Raw genomic sequence first — 27,138 nt, 5'->3', positions numbered from 1 at the left:
TCTTCATGCTTTGTGAGCTGACCCACAATTTCAACTATTGCTGTTTTTTCACATTCTCCATTCTGCTTTTTTTGATCATGTTTCCTTGTCTGTTGTTTTATTTAATACATTTTTCTTTACATTTTTTTTCCATATCATATGTATCTGCGGTGTCTTTTGCACATTTATTCTCATGCATGATCTTTTGCATCTCCAGATTCCTTTCCCTGTTCAGTGCTGAAAAGAATTAAGTGTAGCACAGTCCATATAGACAGTGAAATGTCTTCTCTGCTTCTGGTGCTGACTGTCAGTGAGATTAGTATTAATTAAAGGCAGACCATTTGAAAGTATGAGACAGGTTTACATAGCTTTGTTTTTGCTCATTCTACCTGATAGCAATCAAGGTCTACAGTCAGAGCCTTTGTATCACAGTCAAGAAGGGAAGCTGGGTCTCATGTGCGGATCTGAGGTGATGCATATCAGGCAGTTTTTACAACTTATGGGTGTTCCCATAATACATAGTAGCATTGTAATCTTATGTATTACACTGCATGTTACATAGTAATGTGTAATAGACAAACATGAAAAAGGAGAACATTTACTGGGGGGACCTGCCTCTTTATCTGGACCTGTGAAAGTTCTTTTGCCTTTTGCTCTGCCCCGGGGGAAAACAACAAAACAGAACGAAACAATAAAAACATCACATCCCTGGACTTTCACTGGTACTGAGAGAGCAGGAGAACGCAGTCAGTTCTAAGGTGTATTCAGAACTACTGAGATAGTGCTTGTTTGTACTACCAACACTGCAGTGAAGAGGATTTGTCTCGCTTAAGATTTATTAAGACAAATGTCACCAACATTTGTAAATAGTTTTCTGAACTGGAAAGCAGATATAGAAGTGCTCCAGCACTTTTGGCTTTTGATTGGATTTCTCCTTTTAAGATATTATTTCTTGCCATCAACATTCTTTGGAAGAAAAGGGAGCTAGTTGTCACTGTTAGTTGCTCATAACCCACTCTACTTTTTAGCTAGAAGCTATGGCAGGAATAATTTGTTGCTGCCTCTTGGGTGCTATTTCTTACAAAGCAAACTTCTGTAGCAGCAAACATGGAAGAGAGGTGATGCAAAAATCACAGAAGCTTCAGATGCTACAAAAGAATTTAAAGTTGTAGTGTTGACAGTTGTAGAAGAGAGAGTTGCTCACATGATCAATAACTGAAAGCAATTCAAGCTCTTTGGAACTAGACTTAGATCCAGGAAAAAATGGTTTTCTATAGATTTATTTCATACCTTTAATACTCAGTTGATTTAATTAATGAAAATATTTATTTTAAAAGCTATTATTAAGATTTTTTCTATTATTTTATTTATTTATTTATTTATTTTCTGTCCTGTAACCACAACTTGGAGCAACATAATGTACATGTGATTTCCTTTTCATTCAGGTTTGTCAGTCTGTTAAAAGACTTTGTTGAGTCTGAATTCTTTGTGATAGATGGGGATTCCTTACTTCTCATGTTCATAGATGAGGAAGTACAGCAACTAACACTGTTTTACCAAGTTGAATGCTTTCTGAATGATTTCACTCAAAAAGGAGCAAAATACATCATTGTTTTCTTCAAGGTAATGAATGAGCTACACCATTTGTTTGCTATTTATACCACTACAGTCTTTCAAATGCAATTACCTGATTATAATCAATTTCAGGAAATACGAGTATGCAAACAAAAATAAAGATAAGTGAAATTCACCAGGAATAACATCAAGGGTTTTTGTTTGTTTGTTTTTTCTCTATCTCTTTCTTTTGTATGGAATTTATTGGGTTTTTTTCAGCAATATTTTAGAAATGAGTAGTATAACTCATACCATTTTTTGCTATGCAATCTACCATTAAATGCTCCAGGAATGGCTGGTAAGCCTATACTCATTGCCTTGTAGATGATTTTCACCATGACTTTCTTGTGTCATGCAGAGTTGGAAACCTATAAATATTCATATGTCTGAAAATTATTTTTGATTGAATTTGCTAGACAAGATTAGAAGAAAATGACTAGCAGTGTACAGAAGAAAATGATGTGTCATGTAAAAGAACATTATAACACTTCAGAAACCATAAATAAAATTCCAATATATGCTTGCATAGTATTTATATGATCAGAATTTGAAGGTGATTTACTGGAATGTAAATGAACAATTTTGTTGTTTTTGTTTTCCACAGGATACAGAACAGATGTACTTCCAGAATCCTCAGATTCTTTTCTTACGTACTGCATTAATAGAACATCTGAAGCACAACACTTGTATCACCATTCATACAGAATTTTCCAATTGTTTTTCACCAGAATGGGAGATTTTTCTGAAGAAATCCTATCCTTATTTCATCATCATATCTGACATAGGACTGACTTCTCTCCAAACTGACTATTTGACTATTTTTATGTCTCATTCATTGTCAAAGAAAGTAAATGTTGTACAAGCTTTTGGACAGGAATATGACACTCTTAGAGTTTATGGATATCATCTTCAGAGTATGTGGAAACACAGAATGTTTTTTCAAAAGGTAAATAAAAAACAACTTCTTTGTTGGTTTGCAAATAAGGATGCTAGGTCTACCTAACAGATTTGATTAAAATATCTCAGTATGTGTAATATATTTTATATGTTAAAATTATAAAGCTCTGATACATGGCTCATCTAATTATCTTGAAAGTCTTAACAGGAATATATTGTGATTGGTGCTGATTTTTAAGTCTTAGTTGACTAATAATATATCAGATAAGACCAGTATTTAACTGAGAAACATAATGTTTAAAGGTTTTATATGTAAGTATAAGTAAGTATGTCTTGGATGGTGAGGTTTTATGAATGCCTTCTGTTAGTGTGGCTTGTAGTCCCTGATGCATTGTATCAGCTGACTTTTGCACATGATTTGCCTTCTGAACTTCTTAGTATGAAGAAGATCTGCGTTGTGCCTGTGAAGCCATAGTCAGGTACAAAGAACCGTCCCTGTACCTGTATAAACATCTCAAGCTGAGCCAGAAAAGCATACAAAATGAGGTAATTTGACCTCCTTTCATCCTTTTTCTGTTTGGTTGTTGGTTTCGCACCCACTGCCCCGCCTCCCCCATCAGGTTGACTGTCTTGCTCCATTCCTTTAACTGAAATTCTCACCTAGCCAGGATGGGGGTGGGGGGAGGGGGCTCTCTTACTTATTCTGAAGTGATACCCTGAGGATGGGAAGGTCCTCTGTGTGCCCATTCTTCTTAATAGCGGCTTGAAGTTGTTTCTTCTTTTATGGTTCACTAAAGTAGGATACTTAAGCTGGAGTTTGATTGGGTGGATCCTGCTTGTGGGATGTTTCCACTGTGGCAAATACTTTTGTCTTGTAGAAGATGGGATCTAGCTCATTCTTTAATCTAATTTCACAATATTTTAGCTTAAAAAAGAAAAATAAGAAAACATTCTTGTAGAATGATTTTTGCTTTTAGTGCATAAAATACCTTTGTCTTTTTCCTGACCATTTTATGACTCTGCTTCTGTTGAGAGCAAGAGCAAGGCTTCCTTGGGCTTTTAAGGGAGTGGAATTGAGTTCAGCAAGCTGAATTTTCATTTTAGAAGAAAAATGTTGTTGCTTGTAAGCATCTTAAAGTCAGTAAGAGGAACACAGCTACCTGCCTGCTACTGCTATTTCATTTTATTATAACTATTTTTCCTGAGGCCAGCTCCTGATACTTCAAGAGAAAGAAAGCACTTGGGCACAGGGAGCACAGGCAGCTGCTCTCTGTCTCTGTCTTTGGCCCTGGGGTCTGAAATGGTGTCCTTGGCCGTGGGTAGGGTTGGGGGAGACCTAGGGGCAGCAGGGAGTTCCAGAGCTATTGATGTCCTCATGGAGATGACAAAAGAGGCTATTCTTGCCAACAGTTCTGAACACTTTTCCTCTGCAGTTTTCATATAGTTCTTCATGTAGCTTTTCATCTATGGTGGAACTCTGTAAAAGATTAAGAGTTGCCCAATTTTTTCTTTTTGTAATTTTGACTGCAGGTTTACCAGACTGCCCTTCTGTTGAAAAAGCTGTGGCCTGAAGGATCAGACGTTCGTCGTGTGATCTGTGTTCTTACTTGTGCAGTAGGATTAAAACTGTACAGTGACATGCTGGGAAGTGCACAAGCTTCCTCAGGAGCAAAACCAGAGCAATCAGAAAGAGTAAGAATTTTTAAAATATCTTTTCAGAACAGTGACTATAAACATATTGCTAACTGGAGAGGTGCCTTTTCCAGATGCCAGGAAGACATGACCATCTGCTTCCTTCTGCTTGCAACTAGGAGGAGTCTGGTTCAGACAATTAGTAGGGCCACAGCGTCTCCAAAGGAGCATCATCATCTATATGTGGGTATTACTGTGCCCCATGCAACAGTGGCTATTACAGGGGAAAGTTATACTTTAAGAATGATTACTTCCATGGGATGTTTTACTGTAGAATGTTGTTGAGCTCACTGTTTTTCTTTACCTTATATCCTGTAGACTTTACAGGAGAATATATTTTTCCTCAAATAAGCAAGGCATTTCAGGAGAAAGGTTCCTTTCTAGATCCAAAAAGTCACGACATCACCATACTAGAAGCTTTGTTTTTTTAACAGAGAAGCAGCACACCAGTAGTGCTGTGGGAAAGACAGGTTCAGTGGAGTAAAGGATACCTACTTCAATATGGCTAACCTACTAGTGATAATCACAGATGGATTATTGTGTTCAACTTCATTTTCCATCATCTCTTGACAGGAAAGAAGTAAACCACTATCTCCAGTAGAAGCCGCTGACCTCTGTAGAATGCAGTGTCTTACAACAGTTTTTCTTCTTCATATGCCTCTTTCTCACAGAGCTCGGATTAGGATCATAGAATCCTGCTGGGCTAAACAAGTTTTACCCTTAATAAAAATGGTATGTACACAACTGTCTTACTTCTCTCATCATTTGATGCTTTTACCATTTTGGCTTTCAGTTTTCTTTGGTAAGTTGCTTTAGCAGTCTGATGAGATCAAAGAATGTAATGTAACCATTAAAAAGAAATCTCGTCTGGTTCAGAAGTCTTGTAAGCTACAAATAAGTGGGGCTGAGTGTTTGGAGTAATATCTCAGCGTAGTGGACCCTTGAATAAACATCTGCATTGAGCCAGTTGTAATGTTAGAATAGTGGACTTGATGGACCATTAGCCAGTATGGGAAGTTTCATGGCCAACCTTTGTGTTATTGTGAAAGAGAGCTGTGAAGGCAGTTATCTAGAACTGTGCTACTGAAATGCTTCCCTATTAGAGAGAAGTAACAATAACATGTTGATTTGCATACCAATAAAACCTGTAGTAACTTTACTTCGGAGATGCTTTGATCCCTCCATAAGAAATAGCATTCCACAATAATTAACTAATTTCTCTATCTTAACAGCAACAACTGTGTGCACATTTTGTTCTGAAACATCTGATTGATACAAATGATTGGAAACTGGATTTAACTTATCTGCCTGACTTAAATGATGATTCACTGCTCAGAAATCTTGCACATTACTATGAGATCGAATACTCTGAAGGTATTTATCTTTGTTAAACAGTTTTCTTTCGTGAATTTCTAACTTTATTAAGAATGTAAATGAAAATGCTTTTTACAAGCATAGATCATAATTTTCTAATTATCTGTATGATAGTGGAGACATTTTATGGAACAATAGGGAAACCTTTTTCATGGCCAAGTCTAAAAAATCGCATGCAATCATCTCACCAGAAGTCTTTCAGAATGCCTTCCCATGTCGTATTCCCAATGCACTTATTGAAAGGAAGCATAAGGTTTCTGGGTCACTGTTATTTGGTGTTATCCGCTATTGTTTCAAAGCCAGTTTTCTATTCTGAAATTGTAGTGCATGGTCGTCAGAACAGAGACTAGATTATATCCATACTGTCACTGTGACATCAGAAATGTTTTAAATCTTGTGATGAGATTGGTTCAGACAAAATCTGATATTATCTTCTACATACATGAAATTGGGATCTGAAACTTTAAGAACATTATCCTATATGTTAAGATTCAAAAAAACGTTCAAAAAACCTGACCGAGCAAAAGAATATGGAAAATGTTTTGTATCAAAATTTCTTTCACAGTAATTTTGTTTACCTGATGTCTGCAATGTGCAGTCAGTTAGTTTGACAGTGAAATAGAACTTTTTCTTTATGTATCAAGCCATAAGCTGTTTTGCAGGCACCTCAGTAAAGCAAAGGTAGAGGATTTTTTAAAGGAAACATGAATTAGGATTATGTGATTTCTAGTATTTGTTCAGCACTAAAAAATAAAATACTTCCCTCCTTCTTTCTTTCTTCTTTTATTTTCTTTTTTTTTCTTCCTTTTTTTTCTTTTTTCTTCTTTCTTTTTTTTTTTTTTTTTTTTTTTTTTTTTCCTTCCCCTCCTGTTCAGGATTAGAGTTCCAGAAGGAATTGGGGAAAGAAATGGAAAAAGAATACCAGTTTTTATGGGACACCGTAACCAAACTGACTGTGAACTTTGATTTTGGAGATGCTTTCCCAATACGAAATACATCTCAAGTATTTATTGATCACCAGAGGGCATTGTTTAGAGGTACTGAGAAGTCCACAAATCAAACAGTTATAAACACAACCTTTGTTACTGTCACTAAGAGATCTGGAAGTAGTGATCTTATTTTATCCTGATTACAAATCTAACCTATTCTTGATGGATCCTCTTTCATCCCACTAGCAAAACTGGCAGATTTCACCCTTATGGCTGAAATTCTGACTCTACTACAGACAGAAAAAGTATTTTTACTGACTTCACAACTATGTACTTTTAGTTCTGATGTTTGCTAGCCCAAGTCTTTTGCATGCATTGTAAAAGACATTATGACTGGTGTAATACGTACAGTAACAAAAGGCATAATGACTGATAAGAATTAAAAGGCACTTAACTTATTATTCTGCATTAAAATTGTCTCCAGAAGACTTCCTTGTACATGTTAGCATATAGTTATGCATGTATTTGGCAGATATGACAGGAGAAAACTCAGTGAAATGCGGATTTGTCAGGTTCCGAAGTCAGTGGAATGTCTAGCCAACAGGTTATGTCACATTGCTATCCTTCAGAGTTCAAGAAATGTGACTTATCATTGCCTTAAGTTATAATGGAACAGTTCTTTGTAGACTGTAGTTGGAAAAGTGCATATTTGGCTCACAGTCAAGTTGTATTTATGGATCCATGTATCTATTCAGAATATCTGGGAGGAGTAGGTAGATATTTTTGTCTGTTTTCTCACATTTTTGAAGAACCATTTTTGTAACCATTGGAAATCTCTGTGTACAACGTGAAACTGTATAGATCTTAAAAAGGGACAGCTTGCAAGAAATTTATTATATGGGAGTATAATTCCACATAGCTTTATGGATGTTTTTATGCTAGTTTAAGCAGTGTGGGCAAAGTGGTCTTTAGTGGCCAAAACCAGCAATTTTCATCATTACCTTTACACATTAAGGCATCTTCTGGGACAGCACTTCTACTGCCTACTTCAGTAGTGGTGCAGCAAAGTAGATGCCTGTGAGATGAGGAGGGTTGTAGCATTCAGGAAAATCATGTAGGAGTATACAATAGATTATGAGACTATGAAATTGGAGGCAGTCATGTCTGTTTGTTTTTTTTCCCTTCTTCCTGTGCTTGAGAAGGAAAAGAAACAGGGGAACTGGTGAACTTATATTTTGTATGCTTTACTTTCTGGAATTTCATTTTTAATGTATCTTGACAGAAATTTAAATGTATGATATGAAATTGTATTTATTTTTAATCAAACACTGTTCATTCTCTTTTTATTTTTTAAAGTCTGTGATGAAAAAATTCCTGATATAGGACTAATTCCATTGAAATCTGATCTTGTTGAAGAATATGCTGGAGATGTTTTGAAAGACCTACCTGTTTTAGACAGGTACATATGTGAATTTTTATTGTAATGTAATAAGACTGTATGGATTTATTTCCTTCTTCCCTGCACTGTTCATCCATACTTTGCTCAATTTGTGCAAGTTCAGAAATGCTTTTTCTGTGACTAGGGAAGATTTACATGCTGTAGTGTAAATATTAACAGAAGGTTCAGAACAAGAATGAGTAAGAATCTGCCTTCTAATTTACTCATTAGGTTTTTTTGTTGTTGTTGTTGGGTTTTTTTTTGTTTGTTTGTTTGTTTTGCATGACTCTGAAGATTCTTATTCTACATTCTTAAACATTTTTTTAAACATGTGAATAGTATTTGAAAGGACTCATCCTAAATTGCAAAGCTCAAATTGTTTTCAGGAACAGAAAGATGTGGAATAACAGTACTACTTAGAAGTTAAGAGCAGACTATCCTTTCCATTTGCCCTGCTGTACTATTTATTAAGGTGGGTTGTGTACTGCACAGTGATTACTGTCAGCCAGTTTGGGAAAACAGATGTATTTCTGTGAATTATGTAGTTACATTGCATTGTGATTCCACTGTATGAAAGTAAGCGGAAAAATGCACTTTTGTTACTAAATCTTTCTGAAAAACGGAGACTATCTTGACAAACTGTCTGGAATAGGATTAAGCCCTATACGGTTGTCTGCCACTGTGGAATTCTTTTGATAAATATCTGTTTGTTTCTTTCTTTTTTTAATATGTTTTGAATTTTTCATTAGAGATGCCAGACAACCATTTTATTTTCTGCACTGTTTAATGTTTCAGCAATGATCCTACAGTTACTTCACTTGCTAAATACAAAGAATTTGATGAGCTTCGTCACTGGCATTCTGACAGACCACTGACTGAGGAATATGAGCGAGTACGGTGCAGTGCCGATGGTAAGGAATGCTAAATAAACCCACTTGTTTGTCTCATCTAGAAAAACACTTTCAAGACTGTCATTGTTTGTTGTCATTGACAACTTCTCATTTCATAGAATATCTGCAGCCATATAAGCATGTGCCAAAGTAGAAATACTGCAATAGCTGAATTATACTTAAACTGATGAGCTTGTGCAGTATTTACATGCATTGTATGTTATGTATTATTTTAATAGCTCTAACAACTATAATGGAGCACTCTTCAGATGCTCATGTTACTTTCTCTTGAGCTTGCAAACTGCTTCTCAGATCTGTATAAACAAACTACATGTGCAATTCAGTGTTTAAATCTATAGTTTGGATAATGCTTGTTAAGCAAATTCATATATGGGCAAAATCTACTTATGTGTTTGCAATGCACACGCATAGCCAATCATATCTTTTGAGAACATAAGTAAAAGGAGTAAACAAAAGTAATTTGTTTCTTAATTATTAATGCTACACATTATAGTTTCCTCTAAGATTTGTGCAGTTTGAATTCTCCGTTCCTTTTTTGGGCCCCTCACTAGAAGAAAGACACTGAGGCCTTGGAGCATGTTCAGAGAAGGGCAGCAAAGCTGTGAGAGGTCTGGAGCACAGGCCTTATGAGGAGCAGCTGTGGGAGCTGGGATTGTTCTGTCTGGAGAAGAGAAGGCTCAGGGGAGACCTTCTCACTCTCTACAACTACCTGAAGGGAGGCTGTGGCGAGGTGGGGGTCAATCTCTTCTCTCAAGTAACAAGCAATAGTACAAGAGGTAATGGCCTTAAGTTGTGCCAGAAGAGGTTCAGGTTGGATGATGTTATAGGTCTAGTCCAACCTCAGTGATTTTGTATTTCTATGAAATACTTGAAGAAGGCCTACAGAAAAACTGGGGAGGGACTTTTTATAAGGGCAGGTAGCAACAGGATGAGGGGAAATGTCTTTAAACAGGAAGAGGGGAGAGTGAGACTACTTATTAGGAAGAAATTCTTTACTGTGAGGGTGGTGAGACACTGGAACAGGTTGCCCAGAGATGCTATGAGTGCTTCCTCTCTGGAAGCATTCAAGGCCAGGCTGGATGGGGCTGTGAGCAACCTGGTCTTGTGGGAAGTGTCTGTAGCAGGGAGATTGGAACTAGGTGATCTTAAAAGTCCCTTCCAACCCAAACTATCCTATGATTCTATGACTTGAGTGCAGAAATACCTGTGCTCAATATTGAGTAGTAGAAGTTTTCTTCCAGCAGCTTTATATATGTTCTGATGAGACAGTCTTGCTTTCACAGAAAAAGGGTTCTTTCATTATTTAATTTCATTTTGAAGATGTCTTCTTATTTTCCTTGACTGTGTTTCTCTAACAGTCATAATTTGTTTCCCACTTATTAAGTTTTCCAACAATTTTTGATGTGTGTCTAAAGTTGTCTGAGTTTGAGTCTATGACTCACCTCTCAGATAATTGAAAGTACCATTGAATTTCTGTGAGTCTTAGTAGGAAGCTGACATATTTGCCAATTAACCCGACTTATTCCGGGACCTCGACTGTCCAGGGGAGAGACACAAACATGGATGCCATGATGTCTTCTCTCAATTTATTGCTGCGTCACACACCTTATATACCATCCTAAATCCTGCGCAGATGCGTACACCCGCTACACTAAACCCAATGCACGTGAGACAACCTATACACACACCTACCTAAACCCCCTGCCCACTAACTCTTAACCTACAGGCCTAACTCAGCTATTCTAGAACACTCTATCTACTCAGAACTACTGTATGCACTCATAAATCCTTGCAAAGACAACTTAGCACCCCAACAGGAAGCCTCTTTTGATATGTGACTTTGTCAATAGTAGTACTAGTCAATGTAGAATTTTTGCTAAGTGTATCCATATCCACTACTCAGTTGTCTTTTCTTGGAATTAGTTTAGACTAAAATTCTGTTTGTTTAATTTTGAATCAATTACACTTATTTTCAGCAAAATCCAAAGATGCAGATGGAAGAAAACAAATTCAAAAGCTTCAGACTTTTCATCGTTTATATGGGAGCACTTTGGAAGGTAGCACTGCCAAGTTTATTGTACTCCAAAAGGATGTTCCGGGGAATGCTAATACTACTGTGAAAAAGACTAAACAAATACATGTGAGTATATGCAAATTGCTTTTTCCAAATCTACTTTATATTACTGAAAAAAAACCCAAACATTTATACTATTTGAATCCCAGAAGCGAAATTTTATACTTTGAATGTATAAAAGTTCTCAGTCAGGGAAATTTGATTATTTTCTATTACAGATTGAATTGTCTAATTGGAAAAAAAATATTTTTTTGGGGATATTGACAAATAAATATATTTTAAAAGGCACAGATAAATAAAAAATGTAATAAATACCAAGTTTGCAAAGGCTGCTGTTGAGTTTTCACTCATGGTTGGTAATAGAATTTGGAATGAAGGAAACTGGAGTTCATCAATTTTCTTTTACTTCAAGAAAGTACTGAGAAATACTGTAAGATCCATTGTTTGCTTGTTTATTTTTCCACATCATTTGGAAATACTCACCATGACAGGTTCTGTAAATTTTGCTATTCTACCTATGAATATTTTCAGACATTACAGGATATGTACTTGCACACTAATGAACAGGTGTGAATAATAGGAATTTGAGTAATATTTCATAATAAACCGTACTGTGGATTAAAGATTATCACCTGTTGAATCACCTATAAACCATGTATCAAATAATTTTATTTATGTAAGATAGAACTCCTTATTTTATTTAATATATTTTTAAAAACCTTGTTACTAGAATTACTGTTACCTATGAGTAAATAAACTCAGATGTCTGCTATTTGTTTTTTCCATGACTGTGTGCTTATATACTATTTGTGGTGAAACTGTTTATTGATTTCTAAAGTAAAGATTAGGTAAGCGTTTGAGCAGCATGCTGGGACTCATAAATATTGTCTCCTTCAGAATCAAGTAATAATGTAAAGAATTCTCAAATGACAATGTACCACAAAGGTGAATTGCAAACTATAAAGTATCTTGAGTTTATGGATTAGTTTTTTTCAGATGATTCTTGCACGTAATTATGATTAATTTTGAAATTTTATTGGATAGAAAAGCAAAGCGGAAATAATTACAGAGGAAAACAACAGGCGACTAAAAGCTAAAGAAGAAAAGAAAGAACAGGAGCAATGGAAAACCTTACAGGCATCGATAGAAAAGGAAATAAAAGAAAATCCAACCATTGGAATAAATAAATTGGAAAAGTTTCTCAAGACAGTTAAAAGTAAATCTGTGAAATTCAGCATAGAAATGGCAGGACTGATGGCCTGTGTAGAGGCATGGAAAAAACACTGCAGAAAACAAGGTATGATGGGCCAAATGCATGTTTGATTTTCAGCTTGCAGTCACTTCAACCAAGAAAGTGAGTACTTCTGGACTTTCTCAGTAGGAATAAAGGCATGTAAATACAGACTTGTTCTGGGAGCACTGGTGGTGCTTTTAAGTATTGTATGGGAAACTGGTAATCACAGCCTGAACCCCTGATTAATCAGATGAGGCAAGTGTGGGGTAAGCTGTGGGAGCACAGGTGAGGGTAATTCAGCTGTGCTCCAGGAAGGGTTGGAGCTTGATTCCACTTCTCCTAGACTTCCTTTAAGGGCTGACCACCACTAAGGCAGCATCTCTTTGAGATCGCTCCTTCGTAGAAATCAGATAGCCACCCTCAGCATTTTCCAGCCAGACTGAAGGCATCTGTATTGGTGAGTTTTTCCTATAGATAACCTTTTGGATATCTATCACCATCTTTCTTGTATTATTACCATCTTTTGTACTATTCCACCTTACAAGTATTAACAGGCTTTGGTCCCCATCTGCAATTTCAAAATCTCTCAAAGGAGACAGAAGGAATCTACTGAAATTAGATTTTTAGTTACATAACTTATGTTGTGGTATATATCTTTAATGAGTAGGTATTTATTCACTAAAATATGGATATACTGAGATGAACTGACAAATAAGTAGCTGACTGAGTAAACTTATGATCTGAATAATGCTGACTATTGCTGAAATCTATGCTACTGTCATTAGTTGTTTTCAGTTTCTCTAGAATCAATTAATCCAGTCCATCCTTTTGGTTGAGAGGATCCAAACACATTGCTGGAAATATGCTAGGGTGCCCTGTAAACATTAGAGTGAAATAGATAGCTAATAGGATTGAATAACAAACCTGAATTGGTGAAGTGAAATGGGGAAATTCCATTATCAAATACATATGAGAAGTACAACTTCCTTTAACAGCTGAGTTAGAGTTGTCTGGATGTTTGGTGTTCGGTCATAGGGGTTGCCACAAGTGTGAGTTGTGTTCTACTTGTCTTTAATTGAAATGCATTTTTAAGTTGCCATATGTGTGTTTGGGTGGATAAGGTCTGTTCTAAAAATACCTAATATAAGAAGGCTCAGAGATAAAATTGGCTATCAAATAACTATTGAGGTTTTTTTTGTTTGTTTGTTTGTTTGTTTTTGAAAGGAAACATACCTAAGGATTTAAGCGGTGCCGTCCAAGTCATGAGAAGAATTCATATACTCCTTGAAAAATATCAAGATCTTTTGGAGAAATCACATTTACAGAAGCTAAGCCAGTATCTACAACTTCTTGGATTTGAGAATTTGGCACACACTCTGTCTGGCCAGGTAACTTTCTAGACTTCACATTACCGTATGTGATTTTCTAACCTTCTGCTGGAGCAGGTCACAGAATCACAGAATTACCCGGGTTGGAAGGGACCTCAAGGATCATGTAGTTCCAACCCCCCTGCCTAGCAGGGCCACCAAACATACACCTTTACTAGATCAGGTTGCCCAGGGCCCCGTCCAACCTGGTCTTGAACACCTCCAAGGATGGGGCATCCACAACCTCACTGGGCAGCCTGTTCCAGGACCTAACCACCCTTCTAGTAAAGAACTTTCCCCTAACATCCAACCTAAATCTTCCCTCCTTCAACTTAAAACCATTTCCCCTAGTCCTGCTATTATCAGCCCTTTCGAAGAGTTTACTCCCCTCCTGGGAGTAAGTTCCCTTCAGGTATTGAAAGGCTGCAATGAGGTCACCCCACAACCTTCTCTTCTCCAGGCTGAACAAACCCAACTCCCTCAGCCTGTCCTCATAGGGGAGGTGCTCCAGCCCCCTGATCATCTTTGTGGCCCTCCTCTGGACCCTTTCCAAAATCTCCATATCTTTTTTGTACTGAGGGCTCCACACCTGGACACAGTACTCCAGATGGGGCCTCACAAGAGCAGAGTAGAGAGGGACAATCACCTCCCTATCCCTGCTGACCACCCCTCTCCTGATGGAGCCCAGGATCCCGTTTGCTTTCCGGGCTGCCAGAGCGCACTGCTGGCTCATGTTAAGTTTCTCATCTATCAGGACCCCTAGGTCTTTTTCAGCCGAGCTGCTCTCAAGGACAACTCCTCCCAGCCTGTACAGGTGCCTGGGGTTCTTCCGGCCCAAGTGCAAAACCTTGCACTTTGCCGTGTTGAACCTCATTAGGTTCACCCGAGCCCAGCTTTCCAGCCTGTCAAGGTCCCTCTGAATGGCATCTGTTCCCTCCACCGTATCGACTGCACCACTCAGCTTGGTGTCATCAGCAAACTTGCTGAGGGTGCACTCCATTCCCTCATCGATGTCATTAATAAAGATGTTAAAGAGCACCGGTCCCAAGACAGACCCTTGAGGGACACCGCTCGTTACCGGCCTCCACCTGGACATAGAGCCATTGACCACCACCCTCTGTCTGCGGCCTTTCAACCAATTGCTTATCCATCTAGTTGTCCACCCATCAAATCCACCTCCCTCCAATTTGGAGATGAGGATGTGATGGGGGACCATGTCAAAGGCCTTGCTCAGGTCCAGGTAAATGACATCGGTCGCCTTCCCTTCATCCACCAACGCCGTCACTCCATCATAGAAGGCCACAAGATTAGTTAAGCAGGTCCAAGGAAGGGTAATGAGGCTGGTGAAAGGCTTGGAGAATATGTTCTATGAGGAGCAAGCGAAAGAACCGGGGCTGTTTAGTCTGGGGAAGAGGAGGCTGAGAGGGAGGCCTTATTGCTCTTCTAATAGCTGAAAGGTGATTACAGCAAGAGCAGGGTTGGTTTCTTCTCACTGGTGACAGGACAAAGGGAAATGGCCGTAAGTTGTGCGAGGGGAAGTTTAGGCTGGATATCAGGAACAAATTCTTTACAGAAGATCTGGAATACAGAGCACTGGAATAGGCTCCCCAGGGAGGTGGCTGAGTCACCATCCCTGGATGTATTTGAAAACCACTTGGATGTGGTGCTCAGGGATAAAATTTAGGGGAGGGCTGTTAGAGTTAGGGTAGAATGGTTAGGTTGTGGTTGGACTTGATGATCTTTAAGGTCTTTTCCAACATAAGCAGCTCTATGATTTTATGATTCTATGTTGTAATGTGTAATCCTTAGGTAAAGAGCTTTCAGGATCAGGTATGTAACCACATACATCCATTAATAATATATTTTTTTATGTCTTAATGTATGGTATGAACATTTTACTTAAAACTATAAAGCTTTACAAAATTTAGAATAACACTTAATCTTTCTATTAGGTTTCATTTTCTAGCTTGGATTCGTCGCACAGAGTCACAGCAGGCTCAAGAAGGCAGAAAGAAATACAGGATGAGAAGTATATACCTTGCAGTACCTCAAGGAAGAGAAGCTCTTTCTGCTAGATGGTTTTGTTAGTTTGTATCACAACAAAAGCAACCACAACACTGGCTACTTGAATACATTATTTACAGAATGTAGCCTCCTTTGATCAGATATAACTTTGACACAAGGCTATAACAGACAAAATTATTTAAAAATTATCTACATTTTCATGTATTTTTCAAAGCTTTTGGAGTTCCACAGAGGGAAAAGCATAACATTTTCTGATTCTCTTGCTATAGTTTTCAAACCAATTTGAAATTTAATATGACCTTATAGGTGAGAGAAGGAAGAGATGATCAGAATAAGAGCAACTGTGATGTTGAGGTGGGACCAGCTCGCTTTCAGCTGCAATACATGGACTACTACTTGCTCAGAGAAGAGAGGAATGATCCAGATCCCCGAGTGCAACATTTCATACCAGACACATGGCAGGTATTGAGGCAAAATCAATTTGTATTAAGAGTTATTGGAAATAGTCCTTTTCTCATTTTAAAATATGTACTATTATACTACTTGTTAAAAATAGCGTATCACTAACAAAGTCTGTAAATTACTTTGGAAATGTTCCTTTTGCACTGGGGGCTTTGCAACTAAGAGCTTAGCTAAAGGCATTCAACTTTTTCCCTTAAAGCACAGCAAATCTAACTGAAGACTTTGTATTGTTTGGCTGGGGAGGCCAGCTGAATTTGCCACTTTTTGTGACCATATCTACAAACCAGTCACTTGCTTGAGGAGCAACTTGAAAGATGTCATATATGCTGATAAAGATGATAATGTCACTACTATTTCTTTTTCCTTTTTAGTACTCTTCCTCCCATGCTTAATAAACAATGTATGTTAAGTGCATGAGAGAGATTTTAACAGTACTGAGTAACTATTACAATGCAATAAAAATAGTGTTTTGTAAAAGAACAATGAAGCTTTTGAATCTAAATTATACGCTGGTGAGTTAACTAGCTTTAGTTCTCATTTTCCAGTTTTAGACTGCAAGTGTTGTGGTATCAATTTCTTAGAGCAAATAATTGAAACAAGTGAGTCTGAATTGCTAGTTCTGCTTTCTCTGTTAAAAATCCAAGACAAAAATACAGTCATAAAACCACTAGGTTAACTTCAACCTCCAGTAGTCTAAAATCACTATTAAAAGTCTGTATGTAAAAAATATGAGACCTTTTCACAGAAAGAGCTGGTTTACTTTTGTTTTTATTAACAAGGCATTTTGACACAAATAACTACTCTTCTCTTAGCGAGAACTTCTTGATGCTGTAGATAACAATGAGTCTGCGGTAATTGTTGCTCCCACATCATCAGGAAAAACATATGCTTCATATTATTGCATGGAGAAAGTTCTGAAAACGAGTGATGAAGGAGTAGTTGTGTATGTTGCTCCCACAAAGGTAAGGCTACATCTCATCTTACTGCATATTTTATATGTCGACTACATTTTTTCAGTGTGATCCTAAAACCACTGGGGGTAACTTCTTACACTAATATAGTTGATGTATGTCTTTTTTTTCTTCTTTTTTTTTTTCTTCTTCTTTTTTTTTTTCTTTTTCTTTTTCTTTTCTTTCTTTTTTTTTTTTTTTTAATCAGAAACATGTAATTAAACTTGTTAACAAAAACCTTCAGAGTGTTTATGTTCACATACAATTTATATTTGTCGGTTACTGTATATACAGCTATTTTAAGGTCAGAAACACTGATGTGTACAAAAGTGCTTAGAAGCAGAGTGTTAGGAAAGTGGTGAGAGTACCAAAAGCATACTAACTATATGTGGAAGTGATTTTGGAATAGAACAATTACCAAGCAAGGAATTTCATTCCAAGTGAGTCTATTTTTAGAGAAAACTTTGAGAAAAAGCTTGCGAAACTCTTGCCTGCTGTCATAAATTATTTTTTTTTAATGCAATTTTTATCCTAGTAGTTAGAAACTGACTTAAAAGCTCAGACACGGTGTTTTGACTTCTTCCAAAACTTACTTTGGCGTTTACTTAGTGCTTGTAGGTAAAGCAGAATGTAATTTTTTTTTTCTTTTTCTTTCTTTTTCTTTTTTTCTTTTTCTTTTTTTCTTTTTTTTTTTTTCCTAGCAGCTTTAAAAATCAGTATTATGCAGAATTAATACTATATAACCCACTTCATGGAACGCTAAATTTCTCTGAAAGCATTTGAGTATAACTGAACATAAAGAGCTATGTCTGTTCAAAATTAATGATACATTACATAGTACGTTGTAATTTAGCATGTTAACATCAGTGCCCAAACTTGATACTTTTATATAATATTGTATGCCTTTAGACATACACTGTCTAGTTTTATTAAAGACTTGCTTTCCTTAAGGCCCTTGTAAACCAAGTGGTGGGATCTGTATACAGTCGATTCACCAAAAAACTTCCAGATGGATTGGTGGTGTGTGGAGTCTTCACACGAGATTATCGCCATGATGTCATGAATTCTCAGGTACACTTCTATGGGTCTTTTAACACAGAATAGTAATGACTTCTGTTCTTCATCTGGCTCCTGAAAATGTTAATTTCAATTGTAACGATTGCATTATCACTAAATACAAAGCTCAGGAAAAATCTAAAGATACTTGTACTGCTCATCATTCTGTGGTACACAAACTTACCTGTTCATTCTTAGGGGATATGCCATTGAACAATTTCTGAAATCCCTTGGTCACAAGCACACATTTTCACGATGGCGTGATGTTTCATATTATTTATAAAAATTGATTTCTAAGTGGGAGCACACCTTCAGTGTTCAGTCAGTCTCACAGAGGAAGGTTTAAACAGATCCTTCAGTATTTTACTTTGTGCCCATTGCTTCTTGTCCTGTCGGTAAACATCACTGGAAGGAGCACACTTCTCTCTTCCTTACATCCTCTTTTCACACTGGTGAGATCTTCCCTCATCCTTCTCATTAAACAATATCCACTCTCCTCACCTGCTCTCTCCTCACCTTCCAGACCAGTTATTTCATCACAGACATTTATCATAATGGTCAAGCATGACTTCCTCTTGAAGGACAGTGAATGCATGCTAACTACTCCTAATGACTTCTTTGTCTTTCATGTGCCTGGAAATAGTTTCAAGGGTTAATAGCTCCATCACTTTCCCAGTGATAAAGGTGAAGTTGACAAGCACGTAGTCCTCAGAGTCCTCCTTCTTGCTGACCCAGAAGGCAGGAATGAAAAATTGTGGGTTGTTTTGTTTTGTTTTGTTTTTCTTATTTTTAAGTAAAATACTTAAATACTTTTAAGTGGTTTTTTTTGTTGTTTTTTTGTTTGTTTTCTTTTTCCCTCCAATAAGCAGTCTATCCTGTTATATTTGACTAACCAGTTTGTCTGAAAATAATACTTTACAAACCTTTGCTCCTAGATACTAGTGACCGTGCCTCAGTGTTTAGAAATTTTGATGCTGTCTCCTCGTTGCCAGAATTGGACCAAAAGAATACAGTATGTTATATTTGATGAGGTATGCATATTTCAGTAGTCAATTATGAGAAGAAATGAAAAAGCAAATGAAAAATATCAACAATTCAATTTTTCATTGCATCCATTATAGCTGGCAAAAACTTTAGAACTATTACTTTAGACTTGCTTGCTTTTATTGTTTCCTGATTGACTTTATGTATTCTAGTGCAGGAGATTATAACTCTGATAGTCCTCAGGAGGACATGCGGTTCAGTGAAGGTTAACAGGAATTCCCCTTATTCCCCTCATTCCAGTTGCTTCAAAATCTAAAGGCTATCACTGTAGGTTTGGAGTTGAAACTGGAATCTGGAGACACTGCAGGCTTGCAATATTCATTTTTCTCATCATCAGCTATTTGCCAATCTTCTGAGGACAAAAATGATTAGTTTTTCAGAAATTAAAATTTGTACTGGATTCTTTCTTGTATATCAAACTAATTATTAACGATGTGAGTAAATACCTAGGCTACATACTGTAATAACAGTATTGAAATTTAGACTGTTTAACTATGCAGTGAAGTCTGGAGACAGATTTATCCATTTGATTTGAATCTTACTGTCATTAGCTACAGCATAAGAGGTATTCAGTACTGTTCTTTCCAAAGTTTTTGTTTTTAGGAAAACTGTAGTGAAACAACTCTGTTTTGGCCTTTGAGAAGGAACTTGTTTTTTTGTTGTTTTTTTTTTCAAATCCTTCTTCTTTTCCCCCAAAATACAGATCCATTGTCTTGGAGGTGAAATTGGAGCAGAGGTTTGGGAACATCTTCTGGTAACAATTCGGTGTCCATTTTTGGCTCTCTCTGCTACTATCAGTAATCCAGATCACCTGACTGAGTATGTTTGGAAATTTTTTATTCACAAGAGCAAATATAAATTGGATATGAACTGTCTTAGACAGATATCAATTACTGTTGAAAGGCAACAGATTTGGAATTACATTTTTATTTATCATGTATAGTTGTATACAATTGACACTAAAGAATTTTGTAACTCTTAACACTCTGTAATAAAAATAGGCATCCCTCTTTCTTAAGATCCTTTAATTGAGCTGGGCAGAAAAATTTACAGTGCTTTTGAATCTAGTTGGTTTGCCAAAACCTAATAAGTTTACTTGTCTATCATCACTCAAGGAAGACAGTGGCACTATATGCATACGTGTGTGTGTATATTTATATATATGTGTGTGTGTGTGTGTATACATATATACACATATATGTGTGTATGTATATATATGTGATGGTGTTATTTCACATGTATGAGCAGTACCCTGGGATAAACTGGAGAAAAATCCTCTGAGGGGGTGGTGAAAGGGTCTGGAAATTCTATATAAGAAACAGAAGAATGTTGTAATTCCTCTATTATAGTTGTGAAAATTTTCTTGAAAGTATTTTTAACAACTTCTACTTTATTCTTGAAGATGGTTACAATCTGTGAGAAGGTATTGGCAGTGTGCTGAGGACAAAATAAAAGGAAGCTCTACCAACTCTGACAAGGATTTTGCAAGAAAATGTAAAGGAAGATCTACAGTAAAAGAACAAAAAAAATCATACCGTGTTAGACTAGGTGTGTACCAGAATGTTTTGTTACTAATAAATGAACTAGCATTCTTTCTGCAAACATTTTAATCACACTGCATGAACATAAGCATGTATATACGTGATATATATTTAAAATAAAAATTAATTTTGCAGTAGTAAGTACTTATTTTTTAAAAGGAAACAGTTGTATCATTACATTTTTGTCTCTTCACAGTCCTGTATGAAGAAAGATACAACGATTTGGAGAAATATGTGTGTTCTGTAACAGGCAATGATTTTGGCATTGAACATTTTCACCCATGTGCTGCATTAACAGTCAATCATGTAAGTATTGAGCTGGTGACAAAATTTCTCAAAGTTTCTCAAATGTTACATTAAACAAGATTAAATCCAAGATTGCAAGCTGATAGTTTTTTTATTTTATTTTATTTAGTTTTTCATTTTTAACTCCTTGCAGATTGAGAACTATGGTATTCCTTCAGATCTTTCCCTGTCTCCAAGGGAGAGCATCCAGCTATATGACACAATGGTGAAAGTCTGGCAAAAGTGGCCAAGGGCACAGGTGGGTATAAGGAGCTGCAGACAAAATATATAAAAGTAAATAACCAGATAACAAAGTACTGCATTGTTTTATAATGATGTTGTTTTCAAGGAGATGGATCCTGAGGAGTTTGTCTGTTTCAAGAATAAGATAGTGATAAAAAAGATGGATGTGAGGAAATACGAACGGGAACTGAAGAAAGAACTAACCAACTGGTTAAAAGTTGGACAAAGACAGAAGGTAACTTGTTAGAGGAGTGCATTTTTAAGATTATGTACAGATGCAATATAATTATAACAATTGAAATTATTATATAATAATAGTTAGACAATTATGGGAACTTCTAATCCCAAAATTACTTTTTATTAGTGTTAACTACTGTTGTGCTAAAAGAGAAGCACCAGTATTTGTGGAATTTGATAAACTTTTTGAAGGTTATGTTTTCACAAGCTTCTCAGGGAATCAGACATCTGGTACTTACATGAAACTTAAAGTTCTAATTCCTTTAGGTACCTCCTGCAATCAGTGCCAGCATTATACCATCATTCCAATACTTTAGTCTACTTCTTTTTTTCTTGCTACTCATTTGAAACCTGTTGCGAAAACTTTCTAAGTAAAAGAAATTAAGGCAATTAGCAAAAGATCAAGTAAGTGATTAGAAGTCATGTATCATATCTTGAGTCAAAAACAAGTATAATAGAAAGAATGTCTGGAGAAAAAAAACAAGCCCAGCTTCTTGAAATTTGACACTTAAATGTGAAAATATAATTGATGAGTTAGTTAGAAATACTTCATTATTTCCACAGTGATGGTAGCCAAGAATGCTATGACAATTTGCATTTTCAGTTCTTGCTGAAGTCAGCTAATGTTCTACAGGGCTTTTAAGTTTGTAAGCCATATGAGGCAATAGTGAATGATTTAAAATATCTGAGCTGATAGAAACTGTCACAGGAAACTTTGCCTCCAGGTAGAAGTTTCTGATATTAAAATATCCTTACTAATAATGCTTTGCTCAGGTGAATGAAGTACTAGAGAACCTAAAACCCCGACCTGTGGATTGCTCAGAACATCAAAAGTGGAGGCAGTTTGCATGCTTTGTTGACAAATTGCATGAAATGAATAAATTGCCTGCCATATTTTTTATGTAAGTATTTACATTCCATATATTGTGTGTGCATTGACTAGAAAAAAAAAAAAAAAAAGACAAAAATTGGAAGATACCATGTATTTGGTTCTTGTTTTCCTTGTTTTAAAGCATGTGAAATAAAGACTTAAAAGCTCCATCAACCCATTTATCTTTATGTGGGACTTCCTATTTTTATCTCCATCTTTATGGGACTAAAGATTTAGATGAAGTAAAATTGTGAATTAATTACTCTCTGGAAAGATTAGAATCTATGAGTGATATCAGGAAAATTATAAGAAGCTGAAACACATTAAAATGAGAGTTGAATTCTCCATTGCTTTGCTCCGATGTACTAAGCAAAACTTGTGCTCTCTATTTAGAGGTGTAAGTAGGTGCAGACTTGACAGGGTAAAAGGATGAAATGAGGTTCCATGAATGTATCTTTTGTTATGATTTTGGTGCAAAACCTCTAACTACATAGTCTTTTATCCAGTGAAATGGATCAATTAACTTATTTTGAATACATCTGAGATATAATTTCACAAAACATCAAATATGGACAACCTACTGACACCATTATTGTCAGAGCTTAACACTGATCTTAATATTGATATATATTAATACTATTGTAACAGTGTTCATTACAAACACTTACAAATAGAGTTCTACTGGACTTGTCCTAACTGATGTATATTACTTTAAGATTTGGCTTAGATTCAGTGGAAAAGGCAGCAAGGAATGTCTTTCTAAATTTGCTGGAAAAACAAGGCAATGAACATGACCCTAAAATGGAAAGGGAAAAAGAAGATATAAAGAACAAACTGAGAAAAGTGAATAAAACGCTAATGAAATATGAGTCTGTGTAAGTATTATAACTATATACTATGCATTACAACAGAGTAAAAATTTTGTGGTAAGTTGTTTCTGGGAAACGTACCTTAGAGCAGCCAGCTGCAGTTACTTTAGCAACCCACATGGTAGGAGCAGCTGCATGGTGGGTATTATTTAGCAGTGCCTACTGTATAGACAAGTAGAAGTGAAATAACAGTGTGGCTGACACTGGGTAAAGTGCTAGAGGATGAGAAAGAAACTTTAATATATGAGGTCAACCATGGTGGAAGAATATATTCATAGCTTAATTTCACCATGTCTGGTTATAGTGGCAGGTCTTTGTGGGTAGGCCTGACTTATGAAATGTTCTTTGAAAATATAACAGCATTTTGCTGCGATTATATCTTGTGTTTGCCTTAGTCTTCAACTTTTTGTAGTTTTCTGATCATAGGGTGTAAATTTCTAAAGGCATTTGGCAATTAAATATACCTATAGTTATCAGGTTTGTCAAGAACATAAAACACTACTGTTTTGCCCTCCTAATGCCGATAATTTTCAGCATACTCCACATACATAACAGCATGAAAGAATGAAGTTAGCTCACTTTAATAGTAATGAGTTAGAACTTGACAAATCCAGTATGAATTTAGACATTCATTTACTAGCTTGAAAGTCTGCTTCTGGTTTCCTTTTTCTCTTCAAATCCTTTCCCAGATCTTTACAGTCCATGTAATTATTTGCAGTAAATTGATCACATTTCTTTTTGATGCTGAATTTTTCTGCTGTGCAATAGTGTTAGCTTACTAATTTGCAAGCAAGGTGTTTCTAGTTGCTGTCTTCATCTGCCTTCATTTTTTTTATATCATCATGATTCCTTCTCTCTCCTTCACTCAGAACTATTTGTTGTTTTGCATACCAGCCAAGTTAAAAAGGAGATTATATCATTATCATTAAATTTATATTAACATATGTAAATTTTTGTTTGAGCCTACAGTTCAAAAGAGAACACATTTGCATCTTTAAGAACCCAAAGTATATATTAAAACAGAAAGATATATGTTAAAGAAATAATCTTTTAAATTGTATTTTATACAGTGATATCAAAAAGGTGAAACCTAGTAAAATAGAAAGCATGGTGATGCTTTTTGCTACGAGAAAACAGCTACAGGAAAGACTTAACAAGCTTACTGCAATCCCTTCTACGTGTACTTATGCTGATCCTAAAGCAGTGGATGAAGATGTAAGTAATTGACTTATAGTAACACTTCTGGGTCTCTATGTTTAAAATGCTTGGATTTGTGCAAAAAATAAAAAAATAAAAAAAATAGTTAAAAAAAAAAAATATATATATATATATAAAGTGTATTTAGTAAGAAAGTATGCGATTGTTATTTGTAACAATACTCACTACCTTCATGAAATATTCTGAATCTGATTCTAGGTCTCAATCATAGATAATTTTAAGATGTATGGAGAAATTTTCATTCTGCCAGCTGTCAACTCATCACCACCATGCCCAATACACAATGTCCCTAAGAGCCCCCTGTACATAATTCCTGAACACTCTCAAGGATGGTGACTCTACCACTTCCCTGGGCTGCCTCTTCCAATGCCTTACTAAGTGCTTGGACTTGAACAGCTAAGAGATTTATTTTATTTTCATTGGCAACATTTGGTTATGATTAATGCTTAACACTTCTTTTTACTTGTAGACTTTGAGGAAGATTTTTTATCGACTTAGGTTTCAGAGAAAAGGTTATCTGCATCGAATGCTGGCACGGAGGGGCATTGGCTATCATCACGGATCTATGGCCATGAGGGAAAGACAAACAGTGGAGATGCTTTTCAGGATGGGATACATCAAGGTTGGAAAATCAAGATTAATTTTTGGGGTTTTTATTTATTTATTAAGCTTTATTTCTCCATATATGTAAATAAAAGAATAGTCTATCATGCATCAGTGATAAAATATATTGCATTGACTGTTGATGTAAAGTGAACATTACAGATCTTAAAAAAAATTGATATTGCCATTTCTCATAGATGTACTTGTGTTTATTATTTTATAGGTAGTCACAGCTACCTCAACACTTGCTCTAGGGATCAACATGCCATGTAGATCTGTTGTGTTTGCTGAAGATTCTGTCTTTTTAGATGCGCTAAATTACAGGCAGGTATGTGTATAAAACGTCTTCTATTTATATTACAAGAACAGTAGATGCACAGCTGTCATCACACAAATTCAGATATGTTTTACATATACTTCTGGATTTGTTCTGAATTTTAGCTGTTGACCGTGGTGACAAAAATAATTTTAGCTAGCATGATTTTACTAATGTATCAGAACTGATGGCCCACAAACAAAATGCAGTCAAAAGACCTGTTTCACTAACAGAAGTATTGTGATTGCTCTGTAAATTAAATAGATAAACAAATAGATTTGTTTTTTCATTTACAAGAGCAATCACAGACAAAAATTATTTTGTTCTAGCCATTTTCTACAAATCTGTAAAATCAATTGCTGTAAGAACACTCACTGGGGATATAGCGATGAAAATAAAGAGCCCTGACTGAACTAATTGGGACCTCTGAGTTAATTCCATCTTGGAATGCACTCTGCAAATGCAGTAATGCATTTGCCTCCAGCTAATTGCAGTTTAGTGGATAGGCTTTAGACTCCTCATTAGCCTGTTTCCTGCTTTTCTGCTACTTTTCAAGCCTCCATTTTCATCAAGTACTTCTGGTTTGCCTCTGGCTCAGGATCACAGCAGCCAAATGCAGCTGAAAGCATCAGCTGGCAGATAACTCAAAGAGACAGTGGATCTGTGCAGTATTCAGAACCGTGTGCATTTCCCTTCTGCTGTGCATACATATGACTCCTACTTCGTTACATCATCAGGTACAAGGGGCATGTACCAGTACAGGCTTGGTACAATAGACATGACCAAGAAGGAATGAATGAAGCAAGAGAATTCACTTTTAGCTAGACTCCTTTTAGTCCTTCTTCACATTGTCTGCTCTACATTTATACTAAAGCCCTTTCTTTTTAATGTTATTATTTTAATAATAGTATGAGCATTATATTCTTAGATGTCAGGACGTGCTGGAAGACGGGGACAAGATATGATTGGAAATGTGTTCTTCTATGATATTCCACTGCCTAAAGTTGAAAGACTTATCAAATCCAATGTACCTCAATTGAAAGGCCAGTTTCCTCTGACTATTTCCTTAATACTGAGACTCATGCTGTTGGCTGCAAAGGCTGATGACAAAATGGATGCCAAAGCAAAGGTTTCATATTTTTTCTTAATATTGAATTAATTTTTTCTAAGTTAATTTAAATTATAATATCTCCTTAACACAAGCAGAAAGTTATGCATTTCAAAAGTAAGCAGTCTGTCTTGAAAATAAATGTCATTCTCTGCTATACAGCTTCTAGTATCTGTATCATCATCTCTATGATCACGCTATCCATTTTTCATGCACTTATTCTTGACAATAAACTTAATCATCAGAAGGAATGCTAGAATTGGGCATGCATGTTGACTCTTTTTCTATACAATACTTACACTTTATTGGAGAATTGAAAATCTTCCAATATTTCCAGCTTTGTTCCCTTAGGAAAGAGGGAGCTATGTTATTAGACCTCAGTTGAAACAATGAGAAAGTTGTGTGTATTACACACTTGTTGAAAGCAGCACAGTAACAATGTGGAATCAAGAACTATTATTCTTGCCATTTAATTTCATTATTAATGTCATGATTTAAGTAAAAAAATCCATTATCATGATTATCTATATTTCAGAGACCTCCTCTTGTAATAATTATTCTGAAACTCATACCCCCCAGCTGTTTTTTCTAGATCTATTTCAGCATGTAGACATTTTTAAGGACTCAAGTAATTCAGACATCAGTAGGCTCAGCTTCTTAAGCTAATGAAGTAAATTGGTAAATTTCTGTGTTAAAAATGGTATTGAAGTGTAAGTAATGTGAATTCAAAACATAGTGGATTTAGTATTTTTATGTAAATATGTACTTAAATCTTCATCTGTATATAAATTTCACGCAATT

The 27,138-nt window shown here is 36.0% G+C and overlaps 1 protein-coding gene across 3 annotated transcripts in view; it reads left to right on the top strand.

Annotated features, from left to right (window-relative positions):
- The window catches only part of DDX60 (DExD/H-box helicase 60), a 37,949-nt gene that overhangs the window by 2,182 nt on the left and 8,629 nt on the right, over window positions 1-27,138 (top strand). For 2 of the 3 annotated variants that reach the window (XR_014945242.1, XM_015860867.3), the window contains exons 5-31: window positions 1,425-1,602; window positions 2,198-2,539; window positions 2,929-3,036; window positions 4,021-4,182; window positions 4,756-4,914; window positions 5,415-5,556; window positions 6,432-6,593; window positions 7,842-7,944; window positions 8,719-8,834; window positions 10,811-10,974; window positions 11,953-12,205; window positions 13,367-13,530; window positions 15,841-15,996; window positions 16,809-16,958; window positions 17,898-18,017; window positions 18,938-19,033; window positions 19,750-19,865; window positions 20,449-20,594; window positions 20,784-20,893; window positions 21,027-21,131; window positions 21,222-21,350; window positions 22,127-22,254; window positions 22,940-23,098; window positions 24,163-24,307; window positions 24,780-24,932; window positions 25,137-25,241; window positions 26,158-26,358. Coding sequence is in view for 2 of the 3 variants with exons in the window: in XM_015860867.3 (XP_015716353.2) it covers window positions 1,425-1,602; window positions 2,198-2,539; window positions 2,929-3,036; window positions 4,021-4,182; window positions 4,756-4,914; window positions 5,415-5,556; window positions 6,432-6,593; window positions 7,842-7,944; window positions 8,719-8,834; window positions 10,811-10,974; window positions 11,953-12,205; window positions 13,367-13,530; window positions 15,841-15,996; window positions 16,809-16,958; window positions 17,898-18,017; window positions 18,938-19,033; window positions 19,750-19,865; window positions 20,449-20,594; window positions 20,784-20,893; window positions 21,027-21,131; window positions 21,222-21,350; window positions 22,127-22,254; window positions 22,940-23,098; window positions 24,163-24,307; window positions 24,780-24,932; window positions 25,137-25,241; window positions 26,158-26,358 (4,072 nt within the window). In the remaining variant the exon portion in view is untranslated. Of the gene's footprint in view, window positions 1-1,424; window positions 1,603-2,197; window positions 2,540-2,928; window positions 3,037-4,020; window positions 4,183-4,755; window positions 4,915-5,414; window positions 5,557-6,431; window positions 6,594-7,841; window positions 7,945-8,718; window positions 8,835-10,810; window positions 10,975-11,952; window positions 12,206-13,366; window positions 13,531-15,840; window positions 15,997-16,808; window positions 16,959-17,897; window positions 18,018-18,937; window positions 19,034-19,749; window positions 19,866-20,448; window positions 20,595-20,783; window positions 20,894-21,026; window positions 21,132-21,221; window positions 21,351-22,126; window positions 22,255-22,939; window positions 23,099-24,162; window positions 24,308-24,508; window positions 24,647-24,779; window positions 24,933-25,136; window positions 25,242-26,157; window positions 26,359-27,138 lie in introns of those variants that run through there. The other variant, XM_085544830.1, reaches the window with a different exon arrangement.

This window comes from Coturnix japonica, chromosome 4, assembly GCF_054131305.1.
Source record: "Coturnix japonica strain WE chromosome 4, WE-NBRP24, whole genome shotgun sequence".
NCBI lineage: Eukaryota > Metazoa > Chordata > Aves > Galliformes > Phasianidae > Coturnix > Coturnix japonica.
This window is presented reverse-complemented; position numbering and strand designations above follow the sequence as displayed.